This window comes from Danio rerio, chromosome 10 (assembly GCF_049306965.1).
Source record: "Danio rerio strain Tuebingen ecotype United States chromosome 10, GRCz12tu, whole genome shotgun sequence".
NCBI lineage: Eukaryota > Metazoa > Chordata > Actinopteri > Cypriniformes > Danionidae > Danio > Danio rerio.
In genome coordinates this window covers 9,523,047-9,542,500 of record NC_133185.1, presented here as the reverse complement: position 1 = coordinate 9,542,500, position 19,454 = coordinate 9,523,047, and the positions used below count along the sequence as shown (strand labels likewise).

At 35.3% G+C, this 19,454-nt stretch overlaps 1 protein-coding gene and 1 long non-coding RNA gene across 2 annotated transcripts in view; one reads left to right on the top strand and one right to left on the bottom strand.

The window, feature by feature from the left end:
* itga2.2 (integrin, alpha 2 (CD49B, alpha 2 subunit of VLA-2 receptor), tandem duplicate 2) overlaps positions 1–19,454 on the bottom strand; it is a 56,564-nt gene that overhangs the window by 790 nt on the left and 36,320 nt on the right. Inside the window, exons 14-29 of the mRNA XM_003199304.7 lie at positions 18,944–19,141; positions 18,730–18,860; positions 18,179–18,342; positions 17,830–18,089; positions 15,488–15,570; positions 12,096–12,237; positions 8,018–8,110; positions 7,855–7,931; positions 7,317–7,400; positions 4,983–5,085; positions 4,760–4,870; positions 2,961–3,071; positions 2,628–2,741; positions 1,251–1,340; positions 1,045–1,161; positions 1–500 (exon numbers count right to left, since the gene is read on the bottom strand). The exon at positions 1–500 is cut by the window's left edge and continues 790 nt beyond it. Coding sequence (XP_003199352.2) covers positions 393–500; positions 1,045–1,161; positions 1,251–1,340; positions 2,628–2,741; positions 2,961–3,071; positions 4,760–4,870; positions 4,983–5,085; positions 7,317–7,400; positions 7,855–7,931; positions 8,018–8,110; positions 12,096–12,237; positions 15,488–15,570; positions 17,830–18,089; positions 18,179–18,342; positions 18,730–18,860; positions 18,944–19,141 — 1,986 coding nt within the window. The 3' untranslated portion in view covers positions 1–392. The remainder of the gene's footprint in view (positions 501–1,044; positions 1,162–1,250; positions 1,341–2,627; positions 2,742–2,960; positions 3,072–4,759; positions 4,871–4,982; positions 5,086–7,316; positions 7,401–7,854; positions 7,932–8,017; positions 8,111–12,095; positions 12,238–15,487; positions 15,571–17,829; positions 18,090–18,178; positions 18,343–18,729; positions 18,861–18,943; positions 19,142–19,454) is intronic.
* On the top strand, positions 134–19,182 carry LOC141376310 (uncharacterized). The gene is made up of 9 exons (XR_012386136.1): positions 134–204; positions 1,002–1,139; positions 1,281–1,376; positions 1,897–2,291; positions 4,790–4,834; positions 15,056–15,100; positions 15,333–15,430; positions 15,513–15,689; positions 18,733–19,182. It is a non-coding gene; the product is annotated as an uncharacterized lncRNA (long non-coding RNA).

Genomic DNA, 19,454 nt, shown 5'->3' with positions numbered 1-19,454 from the left:
AAACAGAAGATATTCTGACGAATTTTGCGAAAAACAGTCCTTGACATCCATAGTAAAAATACAGCAAAAATACTATGGAAGTCAGCTGTTTTTGTTTTTTCAACATTCTTAATTCTTCCTTTGCATTCAACAGAACAGACACTCAGGTCTAGGAGGATGAGTAAATGATGAAGCACTAGCCATGCGGAGAACAAGTAAAAAATGGTATGTTTGAGCCCCAAAACCTTTGCTGGCGTTCAAGACTTGCAAAGAAAAAGCTACAAGAGATGAACAAGTTTGAAATGCCACTATAAGATTTCAAACGCTGCACTGTAATCGCACCGGCACTTTTAGAAAACCCAGTTCACCATCCAAACTCTTTTCTTGCCATTTTATCAAAGAAGAAAGTAGTCTCAGCTCATCTCTCCGGACGCCTCATTGTTTTCCTGCAATTCTTGGACTTCTGCTCCATTTTCCTCACCCTTCATCAAGGGTTGATATTTCCTCTTGAAGAATCCAAGCTGGATATAAACAATTGATTGATAAGTGTACACAATTACACTAGTGTACTACACTGTAAATACATGGAAATGAGCAGTTTTCTGTAATACATGTTTTTACTTTTTATTTTTCCCAGTTTTTTAAAAATGTTTTTATTTTACATGATTAGACCTTCATCTTTCTTCAAACAACTTTTAACATTGAAAAGTTGTAAAAAGTGACTTTTATGAACATTTTGAACAGACTGTAATTGTAATAAACTGCCAGTCCATTTTCAATTATTTTCAGACTTATTTTTATTCTATATTATTTCTTATACATTATATTATTTCAAGCTAATAAAATATCAGTAAAAGTCACTTTGTTAAACTGTAGAGTTGAATTTTCAACACCCAAATTCGACAAATCAGAGACCATAGTTCCAAAATGCAATTCACAACCGTAAATAAACGGAAAACACTTGTGAATCACAAAATTCAAAATATCAAGATTAAAATGTTTTTTCTTTTTTTTTTTTACAGTTCTAAAATGATAATGCTAAAGCTAAAATGGTAAATAAAGTACCTTGTAAAGCACTGCGACAGCTAGAGCCAGTAATAGCAGACCACCGATGATGCTTCCCACAATGGCACCCACTGGAACATCTGCTTTAGCTCCAGGTTTGCTAACTTTGACTTCAACCTGTCATGTATGATGGCAATGATAGCTATTATGTCAGATTTATATTTGAGCAAAAGCTTTCAATATTTCCTTCAGTGTTTTGCCTTTACCTTTAGTTGTTTCTGTTCTATAAAGAGCAGGTCTGGTTGAGACGTCTCTATGTCAGCTCTCACAGAGAGCACAACGTACAGGAAATCAGCCTTGATTGGAGAAATGAACACACACACAGTTTAAAGGTGAGTTCAACTAAAAATGAAAACTGCTGTTCGTTTCTCTTCCTGTAATATAGGACTTTTTTTTGTTTGTGTTATTCTGGAACTCAGATTAGAATATATTCAAATGTTAAGGATTCTCCAATGAAAAATCAAAATAAAATATGATCTTTCCTTGATTTTTAAATTATTTAATACAGTAAGGTCTGACTTTGCTTAGAGAAAAGTCTTGTCATTTAACAGAAATAATGTACGGCATAGAATATAAAGTCATGCTGCAGTGGAAAAAGAATGAATATTGTGTATTGTGACTCCCATGAGCTTGGAGAACTGCATCCATACATCACAGTGACTCAGATAACTCCTTAATACAGTCATCTGGAATAGCAAAGAAAGCATTCATGCAGGACTCCCATAGTTCATCAAGATTCTTTGGATTCATTTTCAATGCCTCCTCCATCTTACCCCAGGCATGCTCATTAACGTTCATATCTGGTGACTGGGCTGGCCAATCCTGTGGTACGATGACTTTGTTTGCTTTTAGGAACATCGATGTGGAGGCTGAAGTATGAGAAGGAGTGTTATCCTGCTGAAGAATTTGCCCTCCTGTGGTTTGTAATGTAATGGGCAGCACAAATGTCTTGATACCTCAGGCTGTTGATGTTGCCATAAACTCTGCAGATCTCTTGGATGCCCCATACTGAATGTAATCCCAAACCATGATTTTTTCCTTCACCAAACTTGACTGATTTGTGTGAGAATCTTGGGTCCATGCAGGTTTCAATAGGTCTTCTGCAGTATTTGTGATGATTGGGATGCAGTTCAACAGATGATTCATCAGAAAGGTCTACCTTCTGCCACTTTTTCAAATGATCAACTAAAAGTCAAGTTGTTATTTGTTGCTCTTACAACTGGGATCGACAACAAGACTTTTGTCAGGTAGTGTATTTCAGAAACCACATTTAAATATTGCAAATATTGAATTGAACAAGTTTTACTCAAGTTCTTTGAAAATGACTGTTTAAAAACGGTCAACATTTTTGGAAAATGACGAATTCAAAACACCTTTACTCTGAAGTTTTAATGTAATAAATAAGTGTAAGTGAAATGCTAAGCACAGTAAGGACATGTCATGGCGCTACATATGCTAGTGGAAATTAACAGTGCTTTAAAATGTCCTTGAATCTGCTGTTCATGAAAGAGTGGGGAAGTGAAAAATAGTTTTAACACTAATTTCCCCTTTAGTATTAACCCGGGCTGATCTTCTGAACTCACCATCACAAAGGTGCCGTTCCATATGTTTGTGGTGACGTTGATGTAATAATCGCTCTTTTGGTCCAGGTCCTTTAGCGTACACTGCACTGCGCGACATGAGGCCGTCCTGCAGTTCTGTGGATGGTCAACAGATGATGAACACAGCTACGGCTCTGAGGATGGAAATTTCTAGACATCCTGTTATTTGTAATCATGAGACGGGATTAGTCAACAACCTAATGGAGATCTGATTAAAAACACTATCACACAAATCATTTCATACTTCATCCATTAGCGCTTCCTGCATGCGTCATGATCAATAACATCCAGCCAAAGCTAATGTTTTGGACTGACCAGTTCATCTGTTCCTCTGAAGCTCTCCTCAGTAAATCGGGCTGAATGAGGTTTTACACTGATCTTCAGAGGGTCGATCAGATCGTTGTCTTTACAGAGGATTTTGTCCGCCTGAGAAAGGAAATGTTATTGTCAAATAAATATCAGCTGCATGTTTATGTTTGTTTGTATTATGATTGTAAAACTGGTAATGTGTACATGAAATTTTGCTGCTAGTGTTATAGTGCCAATTTTAGTTTCCCTAAACTGGACAATAATGTTTGAGTGTACACTTACCGGCCACTTTATTAGGTACACCTTACTAGGACTGGTCCAATAAAACCCTTTTGCCTTCAGAATTGCCTTAATCCTTCAAGGCATAGACTCAATGTACTGTAAATATTCCAATATGGAGATTTTGCTCCATATTGACATGATAGCATCACGCAGTTGCTGCAGATTTGTTGGCTGCACATCCATGATGCGACTCTCCCGGTCCACCACATCCCAAAGGTGCTCTTTTGGATTGAATTCTGGTGACTGTGGAGGCCATTTGAGTACAGTGAACTCATTGTCATGTTCACAAAACCAGTTTGAGATGATTCTCAAATGACTATATGAAATGGTGTGTTCTACTGCTGGAAGTAGACATCAGAAGATGGGTACACCGTGGTCATAAAGGGATGGACATGGTCAGCAACAATACTCAGGTGGGCTGTGGCGTTGACATGATCCTCAGTTGGTACTAAAGGGCCCAAAGTGTGCCAAGAAAATATCCCCCAAACCATTACACCACCGCCACTAGCCTGAACTGCTCATACAAGGCAGGATGGATCCATGCTTTCATGTTGTTGATGGCAAATTCTGACCCTACCATCTGAATGTCGCAGCAGAAATCGAAACTCATCATACCAGGGAACATGTTTCCAATCTTCTTTTGTCCAATTTTGGTGAGCCTGAGTGAATTGTAGCCTCAGTTTCCTGTTCTTAGCTGACAGGAGTGCCACCCGGTGTGGTCCTCTGCTGCTGTAGTCTATCCACCTCAAGGTTAATATGGCGAATTAAGCCCCGCCTTTTAGTACAGGAGCCAATCAGCGATCGCTATAGAATGACAATTCTTGGGGGAAGGGGCTTGGACCAGATGTGAGTTTCTTCATATTTTGTGTGATACGAACATTTAGAAATGAAATTAAATAAATAGTTGTTGTATAATTTAATTGGTCATTGATAATATGAAATGTAATCGTAAGCTTGGAAAGTAGTTTTGGAGAATTTGATGTTTCCCCATATAGAGAGAATGCCCGAGCATACTGCCCGAGAGGCATTTCAAAGATGGCCGTGCCTTAAAGGGACTTTGATACCTCGGTTGTAACGAGTGGTTATTTAAGTTACTCCTGCCTTTCTATCAGCTGGAACCAGTCTGGCCATTCTCCTCTGACCTTTGGCATCAGCAAGGCATTTGCGCCCACAGAACTGCCACTCACTGGATATTTTCTCTTTTTCGGACCATTCTCTGTAAACCCTTGATAGAGTTGTGCGTAAAAATCCTAGTAGATCAGCAGTTTCTGAAATACTCAGAACAGCCCTTTGGCACCAACAAACATGCCACCTTCCCCATTTTGATGCTGGGATTGAACTGCAGCAGATCATCTTGACCGTGTCTACATGCCTAAAGCCATTGAGTTGCAGCCTTGTGATTGGCTGGTTAGAAATTAACATTAACTAGCAGTTGGAAAGGTGTACCTTATAAAGTGGCCTGCCAGTGTATATTGATGTTGGAATGTGTTATTGTTTCACTATAGTTGAACTGAGTTGCTCACAGGTGATGTTTTAATCCTGCTTGTGTACAGGAGAGGATTTCCAGCTCTCGTGTTGTTGGGAAGCGAGATATTGAGGTAAACCAGACTGACCGGGACAGTTCCTGTAGAAACCTGTGGTAACATACACACACACTCATGTTTGGCTGGATTATTACATTGAGCTTCATTTTCAAAGTGAGCCAACAGGTGGTGGTAGAGAACCATCTTAAAAGTTTATTTTCACCTTTAGATTAAAGTTAAAATCGGGCCCAATGTCCTTGTAGTTCTGCACTGTGGTGAGGAAGTTGTTGTCTTTTTCAAGTAAATAAACGTCTATGTTTGATTCTCTGAGGAAATGAAAGTATAAGAAAGATATTAATCGAAAACGTATAGCTTAGTCCAGCGTTGTGATTTTTTTAAAATTCTAATATTTTTGTTAAAAAGTTCTTTCTTTCTTTCTTTCTTTCTTTCTTTCTTTCTTTCTTTCTTTCTTTCTTTCTTCTTTGCATGGAATAACAGTTTTTTAATTTTTTGGAACAATTCATAGTCAACATTATTAGCCCCATTTTCTCTGTTATCCAATAACTTGCCTTGAAAATAAACTAATAATACAGCTAAAGAAAATAAAATTTTAAATTGCTCTATTTCTTGCAAAAATAACTAGTACAATAGTATGTGCCATCATCATGGTGAATAAAAAATAAATTAATTATAAATTAGTTATGAAATCTATTATTTTTAAAAAGATGTTGGAAAAAAGTGTTTGCACAGAATAGAAATATAATATTCATGCCAACTACAATGTTCATATCAAATACAACATGCCAACACTTTCTAACCAATTACTGTTATTTTCAGTGTTGATTATTAGTCATTTATACTATATATATATTTTAACATTTTTTTTTATATATATATATATATAGTTTAAATATAATGTCATTTAAAATGAAAATTTTTCTCAAGAAACATCTCATTTATCGGTCATATTTGTGCATATCAATTCAATTAGTATATATACATTTATTTATAAATAAACATTTAAAAAGAAAAACATCTATTTGAAAAAAGAGTTAATCAAAATGAACGTATTTCTTCTCAAAGCATCCCTGCTTACTAAAAAATTAAATAAAAAGATAAATAAAGATGATGTTTCATGAATATATTTTGTACATTCTCTACTGTAAATATATCAAAACTATTTTTGATTGATATTGTGCATTGCTAAGATCTTTAAATGTGATTTTCTCTTTTTTTTTTGAAGCATCAGATTCGTACACAAATAGCTACAGCTGAAGTCAGAATTATTAGGCCCCCTTTGAATTTTGTTTTCTTTTGTAAATATTTCCCAAATGTTGTTTAACAGATGAAATTTTCACAGTATATCTGATAATATTTTTTCTTTTGGAAAAAGTCTTATTTGTTTTATTTTGGCTAGAATAAAAGCAGTTTTTAATTTTAAAAAAGCATTAAAAAAGCAAGGACAAAATTATTAGCCCCTTTAAGATACATATTTATTTCAATGGTCCGCAGAACAAACCATCGTTATACAATAACTTGCCTAACTACCCTAACCTGCCTAGTTAACTTAATTAACCTAGTTAAGCCTTTAAATGTCACTTTAAGCTGTATAGAAGTGTCTTGAAAAATATCTAGGCAAATATTATTTACTGTCATCATGGCAAATATAAAATAAATCAATTATTAGAGATGAGTTATTAAAACTCTTATGTTTAGAAATGTGCTGAAATAATCTTCTCTACGTTAAATAAAAATTAGGAAAAAAATAAACAGGGGGGCTAATAATTCAGGGACTCTAATGATTCTGACTTCAACTGTATATCTCTGCAATACTTTGTCCTACCCTGACCAAGTATACATCAATGGGAAGCTTGTTTATTTAAATTTCAGATCATGCATAAATCTCATTTTCCGAAAATCAACACTGGTTGGCTAGTTTTGTGGTCCAGGGTCACATATAAGCATGTGGACAGCAACTACTATTACAGACTGTGTTTTGATCCAACGCAGCCAAGTGTTAATACCTTCATTTTCTTGCACTTTCTGATCTAATCACGATCGTTTATAAGGTCAACAGGCTAAAAGTAGATGGCTATTCTAACGCATTCAACTACATGAGCGTTTACTCGAAAGCTCAAACATTTTAGTTGCCATATTTAGCGCTATCAGTGTCACAATAATACACCATGGTATAACCCTGTGGTTCCTTTATACTATAAAATAATTCAATTCCACAGAATCAGTTTGTGTTAGGACAATATGAAGAAATAACTTATTTGTTTTTGCAAATTTAAGTGGATTGATCGTAAAACAAATAAACTGTCCCAAAAAAACCTCAACAATTGTGTTTTTTCAGCACGTTTTAAATAAGTAGCTTAAACAAACAGCAAACATTATGTTTTGAGTGTATGAAACCCCTACATTTGCGATTATCCAATGTAATTTGAGGGTTGGACTGTAGTAACCCTGTTCAAAAAGCTAGCACATCTACATAGACTATGGGAAAAAAAACAGCTGGCCAATCAGAATGAAGTATTTCTGTCAGGTGTTGTCTGACCTGCTGAGGATGATCTCAGAGTTGTACTGCACAGGAATGGAGATGGAGATCTTATTATCAGCAGGCGTTTCCTCTGTGCTGTCGCTGTAGCAAAAAAGAAGCAAACAAACACTGTTAAGCAGAATCATCTCTTCATATTTCACTAAACCTCTGCATCTGTGCTCTCATTGGCACAAGTTTCTCATCATCTACTTTACTTCTAGCTGTTCTAGATCTACTACTATCTAGTTCTACTAGTTTCTTTTTTCTATTGAACACAAAACAATGTATTTGGAAAAAAAAGATTGCTATTAACATTCCTCATGCTTTCTTTCGGCTTGCTTCCTGTCTTTATCAGACAATAGAAAGACAAAACGGAAGTCAATGGCTACCGGTTTCCAACACTCTTTGCACACTTCTTTTGGGGTCAACAGAAAAAAAGAAACTCATAAAGGTATGGAACCACTAGAGGGTGAGTAAATGGTAGGTACATTTTCAATTTCGGGTGATCTATCCCTTTAAGAGACTCTCACATACATGTATTAGCACTTTACAGTACCTTAAAGCTTCAAAGTCAACTTTGGCCTCTTTTTTAATCTGATTCAGGTTAAAATCAAAATTGACCACAAATGTTGCCTGTGAAAAACAAACAAAACCATTAGAATCATATGAGTCTGAAATTAATATTAAAGCTGATATGCTATACTGTAAGTGTGTCTCACCAGTTGGTCTGTCCTGAGGGCTGGATAACTCACTTGGCACATGAGAATATTTGATTCTTTTATTGGTGTGCACTTCACCTCTGTCCCCTCGACCTAGATAATCAGAAAGGAAATGGGTGATAGGAAGCTTTCTGCAACTTAATTGATTATTTATACAATATTAAACATTGTTCAGAAGCGTAAAAGTGCAGAAACGCTACAGTCTGTAGACGCCTACTGTTAAAAAAAGTTAACACAGATAATTATTACAGTTAATACAGACAATTATTAATGGATAATTTTGAGCTAATTTCATCTTCTCGATTTAAAATAGTTTTAGGGGCGGGATCAAAATCAGTGACTTATCTGCTAGTGGAGTGATGACGTGTCGGTTTCTCATTCGTATTCAAAGCAGAGTTTTCTTATCCTATGAGAAGAACCTGCTTCTTAATTATTCATGACTGCACGTGCTTTCTGAAGGCAAAGCAACCTGCCAAGTGGTGATACCCAATGACTGGGTGATAAGCAAGGCAATACAGCAAGCAGTATTTATCCTTTCATGAAGGGTCAAAATGTTATGTGTTTGTTTCTATTATTCACGGGGTTTGTTGCTGTTTTTCTCTGTGATGCTGTCAGGGCCGACACAGCAAAGCTGTTGGTTTGCAGCAAGCATTTTTGTTGGGAGAGCAGTACGAGAATTGGAGAATGGGGGACTTTGTCTTTTATTAGTTGACTTCGGTACCATTCAGACACATCACCTATATCCGTGCTGCTGTGTTCGCCTATTTTTAAAATCCTCCCGATTACCAGCAGGGTTAATGGTTGGAATAGACAGGGCAAGAGACCCGCTGCACTGCTATCTACTGTGTCTGCATTCAGACCCAGGGATTGAGGTGAGAAGTCCTCCTCATTTACAGTGTTTACATGATTATCTTTATAATGATATAACAATTTGTGGCTAAGTTAATATGAAATTACTAATAATCTGCTGGCAGCGCTCCACACCCATCATAAAGCACTTTTTAAAATAAATTTTAACATAGACTTGAACTGAAAAAGGGATGTTTTATAGCCCTTTAAAACACTTGCAGAAAAGAGCAATTGCATTCAGAATAAGGCAAATAAGCAGGGAGAGGATGCTTCAGATACTATATAGAGCATTTGATTGGTCAGATCTGTGGTCAGGGCTGATGGTAAGTGAATGATAGTGTCATAAAAATTATTAATCCATATTGGCAAAAATAACTGCAAATTTTGAATGCTCACATCTTCTGAATGTAAATTTGGTCCCACTTTATATTAAGTGGCCTCAACTAACATGTGCTTACATTGAAATTAATTATTCGTTACAATGTACTTATTGTGTAAATACATCTTTTTACATTGTACTTATGATTGATTAAATACATGCATGTAATTACATCTGTAACTAATTTCTGTAATTACATTTATAATTACACTGTTAACCATCCCTTACACTTTAACCCTCCCTTAAACCTACCCTGGGGTGGACTGGCCATCTGGCAGGCCAGTCAGTTTCCCTGTGGGCCGACGTACTATTCCCTGTGGGCCGACGTGATATCATTTTTTACTGCCTAACTAATTGACAATGCGGTAATCTGTGACGCGCTTTTTTTTCGGACAGACCAGCCCATGTGACATTGGTTCTTTTGTTTATTGCCATTGGGCTGACCCAATCACAAACTCTTATTTTGTGCAATGTTAATGGAGAACAGAAACAGCGTGCAGACGTTTGCGTTTCACATGGGCTGCACCTGGAGCGCGTAGCAGATTGACGACTGTTGCACATCTATCTGTCTATTCTATCTAGTTACCTATACGTCTATATAAACACTTTTTATTTTTACTTTTCATCTGCACCAAGTCCTGCGGCAACTTCTTCTCATGTTGTTTCCTTAACCTGCAAGTATTTATTTGACAAATGATACAGATCCTAAAGAACTTATTTGGTCCAAATATACAGTTGAAGTCAGAATTATTAGCCCCCCTGTATTATTAGCGCGCCTGTTTATTTTTTTCACCAATTTCTGTTTAAAGGAGGGAAGATTGTTTCAGCACATTTCTAAGTATAATAGTTTTAAAAACGTATTTCTAATAACGGATTTATTTTATCTTTGACATGATGACAATAAAAAATATTTTACTTGATATTTTTCAAGACACATCTGTACAGCTTCAAGTGACATTTAAAGGCTTAACTAGGTTTATAAGGTGAACTAGGCAGGTTAGGGTAATTAGGCAAGTTATTGTATAACAATGGTTTGTTCTGTAGATTATCGAAAAAAAATTTGCTTAAAGGGGCTAATAATTTTGTCCCAAAAATTGTTTAAAAAAATTAATAACTGCTTTTATTCTCGCTGAAATAAAACAAATAAGACTTTCTCCAGAAGAAAAAATATTATCAGACATACTGTGAAAATTTCCTTGCTCTGTTAAAAATCATTTGGGAAATATTTAAAAAAATCAAATCAAATCAAAAGGGGGCTAATAATTCTGAATTCAACTGTATATGTGTGAAGACAATAAGTGTGCAAAACTGAAAAACCAGAGGGTCAGTTGAAAACAGCTAAGATTTGCACACGTGAGATTAGCTTCTAGATTTCAGCTCAGTCATGAATGACAAATTTTAAGAATTGCTAGAAACTCGGTGATAAACTGAGATGGAGATGTTTTTTAAAATACACACATTTATATTTTACCAGTAAAATGAGAAAATAAAAAGTGTACTGTGCATTTTATACAAATGATGTCCATTTCTTATTATTCAAACTCACACTGGTAGCATTTAACATCGAAAAAGGCACAATAAGTACTACCTGAGGTGATTTTTGTTATAGTATTTATGCTATTCAGCTGTGGGTAAAAAAAAAAAAAAAAATTCTAAAATAAAAATTCCAGGTTATTGTTTGGCCAAAAACTCCTTTAAAATGGAACAGATTCCTTTTGTCGCGTGTAGTTATGGTATATTCTCGATAGTCAGGCCTACTTGCTCATGTTAGTGTTGTTAATCTGGCAACCTGTGGTTGTCAGAGGAGGGGGGCGGATGAAAAAGTGCTTAGATTTTTTTTTTTTTTGCAACACCTAGTTCAACAACTGGGTGATAAATTTGTATATATATATATTTTTTTTTTCGTATTTTATCATCTTCTCTATTTTATACTTTTTAAAGTTGCATATTTATTTATTTATTTATTTATTTATTTATGTTGTACAGTGATGTATTATTATTATCAATCCATCTATTATTATTATTATTATTATTATTGCACCTTTAAGTGGCCAGGGTGGGTTCAGGGACATTGCTATGCTTTTTTTTTCCTTGAGTTGTTTCCAGGGGATTGTTATGCAGTTGGGTTCTGGGTGGTTTCCAGGGTGTTGCTATGCTGTTGCTTAGAAGTTCTGGATGGTTTCCTGGTCATTGCAATATATTTTGAACAATTGGATTACATTAAGATTGTAGAGTATATCATAAATGTTTTTAATAATAGTATGCATTTGAGGGTAATTTTCAGCATGTTACTATGCAGTTGCAAAGATGTTTTGGATAGTACCCAGGGCAATGATATCCGATGGTTAAGGCTAAAATGTTCAAATACCTTCCAGGGGTTTTTAAGGCACTGCTATGCACTTGCCTTGATGTATTGGCTGGTATTCAGGGTGTTGTTAAACTGTTGCTAAAGTGTTCTGGGCAGTTTTCTTTGCATTAAGTCTTGTGCAGTTGAATTGTATTAATATTGTGGAGTTGCTACAAACTGACAGTTAGGTAGAAAAGTATTTCGAGAGAAATTATACAATAAAATGTCTCATAAAATTGCTAATTTGTAAAAAGTATTTAAATTATATTGACAATCAAAAAGAAAAACACCCACTCAACACTCCACCCCTTCCCCCCCATTTAAAATCTTAAAAAATACCGATAAAACATCTTCAAAACAGACCATATGCCCTCAGTGGTTCAATATTATCAAGCGGGAGAATATTTGTGCGCAAATAAAACAAAAGACCACAGAAGTGGATATTAGTACAGACCACAGGGGTACATCAGTGCCTCTATATGCATTCATGCATGAGGGTTTACCAGTGGTGTAACAGAGGAGTAGAACAGGTTACTGGAGTAACTGGCCGACACTCGTGTATTATACGCATTTTCCTTCCTGTTCATCACCGTCACCGTGAAGGACAGTCTTCTCTTGTTTTGGCTGACCACCAGTGGGGTTTTACTGAAAAAAATATAAAAAAACAACAACAAAAAAGTAATGTTATAACCTTGTATTTTTACATTACACATATAAGACCAGGTTTCAGATTTCATAAACAGGACAAATTTGCATGGAAGTATGCAAGGTGCAAATTGAATTTAAGCTTGTTTTTTTTAGGACTTAAAAATGCCAATACAAAATAACTGATGACAGAAAACCTTTGCAATTAAGGTTGCATGTTTCATTGTCATTTTAGCATCTGATAGAAAACGTATGCAGATGCAATAAGTTTATATGAATTAACAGTGTCAACCATTTTTCATTGTTAATGTTTAAGCAGTGGTGGAGGAAGTACATAAATTGAACACATTCAAGAGTTCACACTTAGCTGATGATTGGTAATAAAGCTTGTTTGGCATGCTGTCCTGGGAGAGAACCCTAAGCTCATAATATCCTCAAGCCTGGGGCTCACACCCGTTTGCAGGGCGAGAGGGGAGTTTGAGCTCAGGTAGATCTTGAGGACATCCCCTCATCCCCCCACTGATTGGTATAAGGATGTGCTGCTGGTTGAAGTTTGTCTTTGTGCTAATTAAGTTGAGTCAATTTCATTACGTCGCATGTTTTTTGGACTGTGGAAGGAAACCGGAGAACCTGGGGGAACATGAACTCTGTAAAGACCCGAACCAGAGACATTCTTGCTGTGAGGCAACAGTGCTAACTATTGGCCCGCTGTGCTGCCCTATAAAGGAAAAGAGGGGGAGAGGGGGTGGAAGGGGGGATTCTTCAAGATGAAGATGACTTAGGTAAGACACTTTGGTTATTTACACTAATTTAGGAATCGTCTGATTGGAGACTCATACTTTAGCTAATGCGGGACCAGCTGTGTCAATTATAAGCACGTGATCCTCTCGAAATAAGTTTATAAAAAACTTCACTTGTTAAAAAACTACAGATACTCTAATAAATCTACTCCAGAAAATATTCAAGGTCTTTATTTTCAATGTTTTCTGTCAAAGTACTGTACAAAACTACTTGTTTTTTGAATTTAAAGTAAATGGAATTATCAATTTTTATTTAATTTACAACAACAACGATGACAATAGTAAAATTATTATTATTATTAACAAAACTTGTCATGCACTGTTAATCACACTGATAACTAAATATAATTCAAGTGTGCAAAAAAGTGAACAATAACAATGTACTGTAGTAGCCTAGAAGATAACACATATGAATGAGTGCAAAATGTGGGTAAATGTGTTCAGACAAGTACAGTGCTTAGGATATATCAGTACACCCCATTTTGAAAAGGAATATTTTTATCCATTTCTCAGTAAATATGGGTAATATATATTGGTGCATTTGAACAAAACAGATTTATTAAACAGATATATTTATTAAAATAATATATTAAATATTAAAATCTTTAGAAATGGAAAGATATTACATTAAAATTCATGCAAAATATTGATTTTTTTTTTACAAACTACATTTCAACAAAATTGTATACATTTTTGTTCCTCTTGATTTTTGCCATTTTTGAAAATTGTATTTAATATTTTTATAAACATAAATTTGGGTTAATAATTTGTGAACATGATGGTAAGTTATTTTGTTAGATAAGCTCTAAATTTGGCTTCAGTACTGACTAAACTAATGTGTATGCACAAATATAATATTGTAAAAGCTTCTTATAGATATTCCTATATATACACACATAACCCCTTTTAATTTTTCCTACAATTTCTGTTTAACAGAGGGAAGATGTTTTTCAACACATTTCTACACATAATAGCTTTAATAACTCATCTCTGATAACTGATTATTTTACCTTTGCCATGATGATACTGCATTTCGGTCCCTTGTACTTGTACATGTGTAATGACAATAAAGTTAAATCTAATCTAATCTAAACTAATCTAAAGACAGTACATAATATTTGACTAGATATTTTTTAAGACACTTCTATACAGTTTAAAGTGACATTTAAAGGCTTAACTAGGTTAATTAGGTTAACTAGGCAGGTTAGGTTAGGGAAATTAGTTATTGTATTACGATGGTTTGTTCTGTAGACAGTAGAAAAAATCTTAAAGGGGTTAATAATTTTGAACCTAAAATGGTTATTAAAAAGTTTAAAACTGCTTTTAAAACAAATAAGACTTTCTCCAGAAAAAAAAAAATATTATCAGACATACTGTGAAAATTTCCTTGGATTGTTAAACATCATTTGGGAAATATTTATAAAAGAAAAAAGGGTAATAATAATAATTCTGACTTCAACTGTATATATTTATTTATTATTAGTTTGTTTTGTAACCATGCTAGTTTTGCATCTATTATGTGCTACAGCTACAGCGGAAAATGAATTAAAGACGTGCTATAGGAAAATTGAAATAGTTGAATTGGCCAAAGTGTATGTGTGTGAATGCGGAGTGTATGGGTGCAGTGCCGGGTTGTGGCTGTAAGGTCATACATTGCGTAAAATATACTCTGGATAAGTTGGCGGTTCATTTCGCAGTGGTGACACCTGATTAATAAAGGGACTATGAATAAACAACAGTCAGTTGTGATTTAAAATGAAAATGTACTAATTACTCATCCTCAAGCGGTTCCAAACCAGTTATGTACTTAATGTACTAAATATGCATTATATTTTAGGTAAATTAAACTATGTGTGCCTCAAAAATGCTAAACGTTTAATGCTATCAAATGATTCTTCAGTTTTTACTTTACATTTTACGTTTCTGAAAACAAGTGTATTATAAAAATATGCATATTTGGGAAGTCAATGATTACCAGTTTTACAGCTTGCTTGAAAATATCTTTTATCTTATTTCAGTTTAACAGAAGGAAGAAATCTAAAGTGGTTTTGAACAAGTGAAGGGTAAGTAAATGTTGACAGAATGGTATGTTTTTAATGAACTATGCCTTTAAATATGTTTTCAATTTACAATAGTAAACCCGTACTATCAAATACCATCCATTTGTAAATCAGTCTGAAAGAACCTCCTGTTTTGACTTATTTTGAATCAGTTTGTATATTCATTGAATTAAAATGAACATTGTTTTTTTTTATTTTATTTTTTGCTTATATGTTTTTTTTAACACCAAATGAGGATTGGCTCTGTTTAAGCTGTTGGTGGATGTTTTGCGAAACAAACTGAGGGTCTGTTAACTAGAAACCTGCCAAACACATATAAACTTCACATCCCTTGTAAGAGATGATTTATTACCAATTTTTGTTTAGGTCATGTTCTGGAGAGACTCTTACCCAAGTTTCTCTTCACTCTCCACAGTCAACACCAGGTCACTCAAGCAGACGTCATCTTGGCCACAGTCTTTCGAGAACGGGATCTAGACCAAACCCAGAGATACAAACACACAACAACAAGCGTTTAGGGACAGGTTTCTGTACGAAGATTATGTGTTCTCCTATTCTTCATGGACATTTTCGAACTTGGCTACAAGGGGCTGTAAGTTTTGAGAGATTCCAAAAAGTATATATAAACAGTAGGAACTAGTTTAATTAGATATGCATATAGTGTTGTTGGTTGGTAAGCAAATAATGTTTTAGGCATTAATACGATTACAAATTAATTATAGATACTTATTTTCCAAACAAAGTCCACATATCTTTAAAATATTGTCTCACACAGTGTTAAATATATAGTATACATGGAAACAGCAGTATTGTGATGATATTACAGAATTTTTCAGAAACTAAGCCAAACTATAAGTTGAAAATTCCAGCTGTTTTAGAACACCCTAATAAAATTATTTAAATGTAATAGTATTCAAAGTAAAAGTATTAATCATAGAAGCAATTTATAGTTTATATTTTACATACAACATGCGTAAAAACATTTAAATATCCGTTACAGTGAACCACACTCTTAAAAAAGATGTGAGTAGAATTCAGAAGCCTTTGGTTTTAGTGACAACCTAAAAAGTCTGCAAAGGCTCACTTTAAGTTTTGATAAAAGTTTTAATTCTAGATGTTCACTCATTACCAATAAAAATAGCAATCAATTCATACAAAATCTATATGGTAATATGGTAAGTTGTTCCCTGAAATACTATTTTATATTTTATAACTGCATAAAGCAAAAATATTATATACTCAAGCAAAGGGGAACGAAAAGATGTATTTAGAGTTGTATTTTAAAGTTTTAACATATCTAAAAACATAGGCAGATATTATTATCAACCTCTTCATAAACAGGAGCTTTATAAAGTTTTTTGGCATCCTTTTACTCAAAACAAATCACAGTAAGTATTAAATGATTAATGTAATTAAACACTAATTTTATCAGTACGTGTTTCTGTTGCCTCATTAAAAACATGCACAGCAAATTTCACACAACAAAAGATACACTCAAACAGACTTTATTCTAGGTGGTCCTGAATAAATTGTAATCTGTATATCCTGCATTTTGCATTCTGACGAGCTGTAAACATTGTGTCGTCATGCATGACTGTCTGCTTCACAAAACGGCTTCTGTTTATTCTCCCTGCCAGTCCTGTTTCCAAAATGAGAGTCTCACATATATAGTATGTTAAATAAAAGCTTAGATAAACATAAAATTAATTTCTGTAATCTCACTTTTTTGAAAACTTTTTGGCCCATAAAACTTAGCCTATCATTGCATATTAATGATCCAATGAGGATCGTTAGAGTCTGTGTTTTTTTTTCTGAGTGGCCTGTATTTTGTCAGGATTTTACAGAGGCCCGTTGGCAGGGGGGGTTTGGGTGGTTCGGAAGATCCACTCACTGAGAAAGGTCCAGAATTTGCCCCATACATAAGCTCATTTGTCCTATTTTGATTGCTATGACATCTTCATTCATTCATTCATTTTCTTGTCGGCTTAGTCCCATTATTAATCCGGGGTCGCCACAGCGGAATGAACCACCAACTTATCCAGCACGTTTTTATGGAGGGGATGCCCTTTCAGCCGCAACCCATCTCTGGGAAAGCTATGCCATTTTTAATAGTAAAAATAACCCATTGAAAAAGACTTTAAGAAACAAGTGGAATCCTCTGTTGGCGTGATTTTAGCTAATCAGTTTTGGCTAAAGCTAACACATATTTTAATTTTATAATCTGATTTAAGTGGTCATCTTTCGCTACTGTATTGTTTTTAAATAGAGAAGACATTTCACAATTAACTTTTATTCTAAATCTTGGACCTTATTCTTGAAACAAAAATGACCAATAAAAAGGTGTGAAGCACCAAAAGTGGGCCATATTAAAATAAATTTGAATACTACTTTGGCTATTGTTGGTTTTTATGAATTTTGGACAAAAATAAAAATAGTGCTTAAAATGTCACAAAAATGCAGCATTTAAATCTCAGAATTAAATAGAAAAGGGGGCGTATAACAACAAAAAGTTCCACTTTTTGAGAAAAAAAAGAACCATCCCTCTCACCAGGCTGGCTACAGGCCTGTTACACTCGTGGAATTTCAGTGAGACCAAAGAAACAATGGTGTTTAAGACTTACAGTTTATCATTTACATGTACTAAATTTGTATTATTTAGTGATGCCTTGGTATTTCCAGATTTTCATTATATGGCACCTTTAAAAGTCAAAAATTTTTTTTGGCAAACTTACAAAAAACTCCCATGCATTAGGACTGAAGACATCCAGAACTGGGTTTGCATCTGGATTGCCGAGAAATACGTCCACACGCAAGGCAATTGAGTTGACGAGGTCAGGGGTCTCCTGCACGTAGACCTCATGCTCTTCACACAAGTCCTGTGCAGAGACTGTGATGCCTTTCTGGATGACCCGTTCCAAGTTGCTGAAATAACCTCTAGGACTGACCCGGGAATCCTGCAGATCTGCATCCAGCGTCAGGTTGTACTTGACATCTGTTTGTAGAAAGAAACAATGAAATACGTCACTTCCTTTGACCAAACGTGTCCATCAACTAAAAGGAGATCAGAATCAGTATCCTTACCGATTAGCCTGATAGAGTTTGTTGGCTTAAAGGTTGCACTGAAGCATGCTTTAGCCTTAAAGCAGGACACCTGCCGGCCACTGTAGCGACACGGTTTACTCAAGATACTGATCTTATCAGGGGTGAAGGAAACCTTGGCCGTGACCACAGCCAGACCTCGACTCCTAAAACCAAATGCATTATATAATGAAAAAGCTCAAGAATGCATCAATTAAAACTCAACCGTCAATTGATTTATGGGTTTTGGAACAAACAGAAGAGTCCCACAGAAAGCTGATGCTTAGAGGATTGTTGAGGTGAAAAATGGGATTCCAGTGGACAGCTGGAGCGATCTTTTCCTTGGCCTCAAACACGTCCAAATATCACACCATGACTGAGGCCGTCGATGCAGCTGTTCCCCACTTAACCCGATTGTTGAAGTTAATGAAGTATTACAAATTAGACTGGTGTCATGTTACAGTGATCGAATCAGGCTGTTTTACACCCTCGCAAAGTATGAAAATCAATTGGTGTCCACAGTGAAATGATGCCTGATGTGTTCAATTTCTCACCAGAGTTGGACGACTTTCCCAAAACCCCCCACTGCGACATCTGGGATCGAGTCTCCGTTCATATCTCCACTGCCGTCCAGAGAGCGGCCGAAGAACTTCAGAGCTGAGTCCAGTTTCCCTCCAACGATTCTCTGAATTTGTTAGAATAGTATGAGTTTTGGCACTTGAATATATTTAATGCGTGTTAAGGAGTTTGTCAAGTGTGTCATTTTACCTGTGAGCTCTGCTTTTTTATGCTTTTTCTGTGACCATAGTAGATGTAAATGGCACCTTGGTCATTGGCCTCCATTGGCGCTCCAACAACCACATCACTGAAGCCGTCCAGGTTGAGATCTGGGACAGCAGCGATGGCTGTCCCAAACCGAGCGTTCTTTTGTGAGCCCTCTAAGAAACCCTGGTTACTCAAGATACCCTTTTAAAAATATATATAAAAAATAAAAAGAATGTGTTCATAAGCTTATTGTATACTGTAAGCACAGTTTTAAGACAAGAAAAGTTTGCGTTATCAGACCATCAGAATCATGTAAGCAGTGTGTTTAATCATGCTAGTATTGTGTTCGTTTTTTTTCACCCTTATTGTCAGTCAGTCAGTCAGTCAGTCAGTCAGTCAGTCAGTCAGTCAATCAGTCAATCAGTCAGTCTGTCAGTCTTTATTAATTTCCCAAAGGCAATTTGGTGGGAGCATACAAGCATGTCACACAGAATACCAGGGCTGGAGCAAGCTG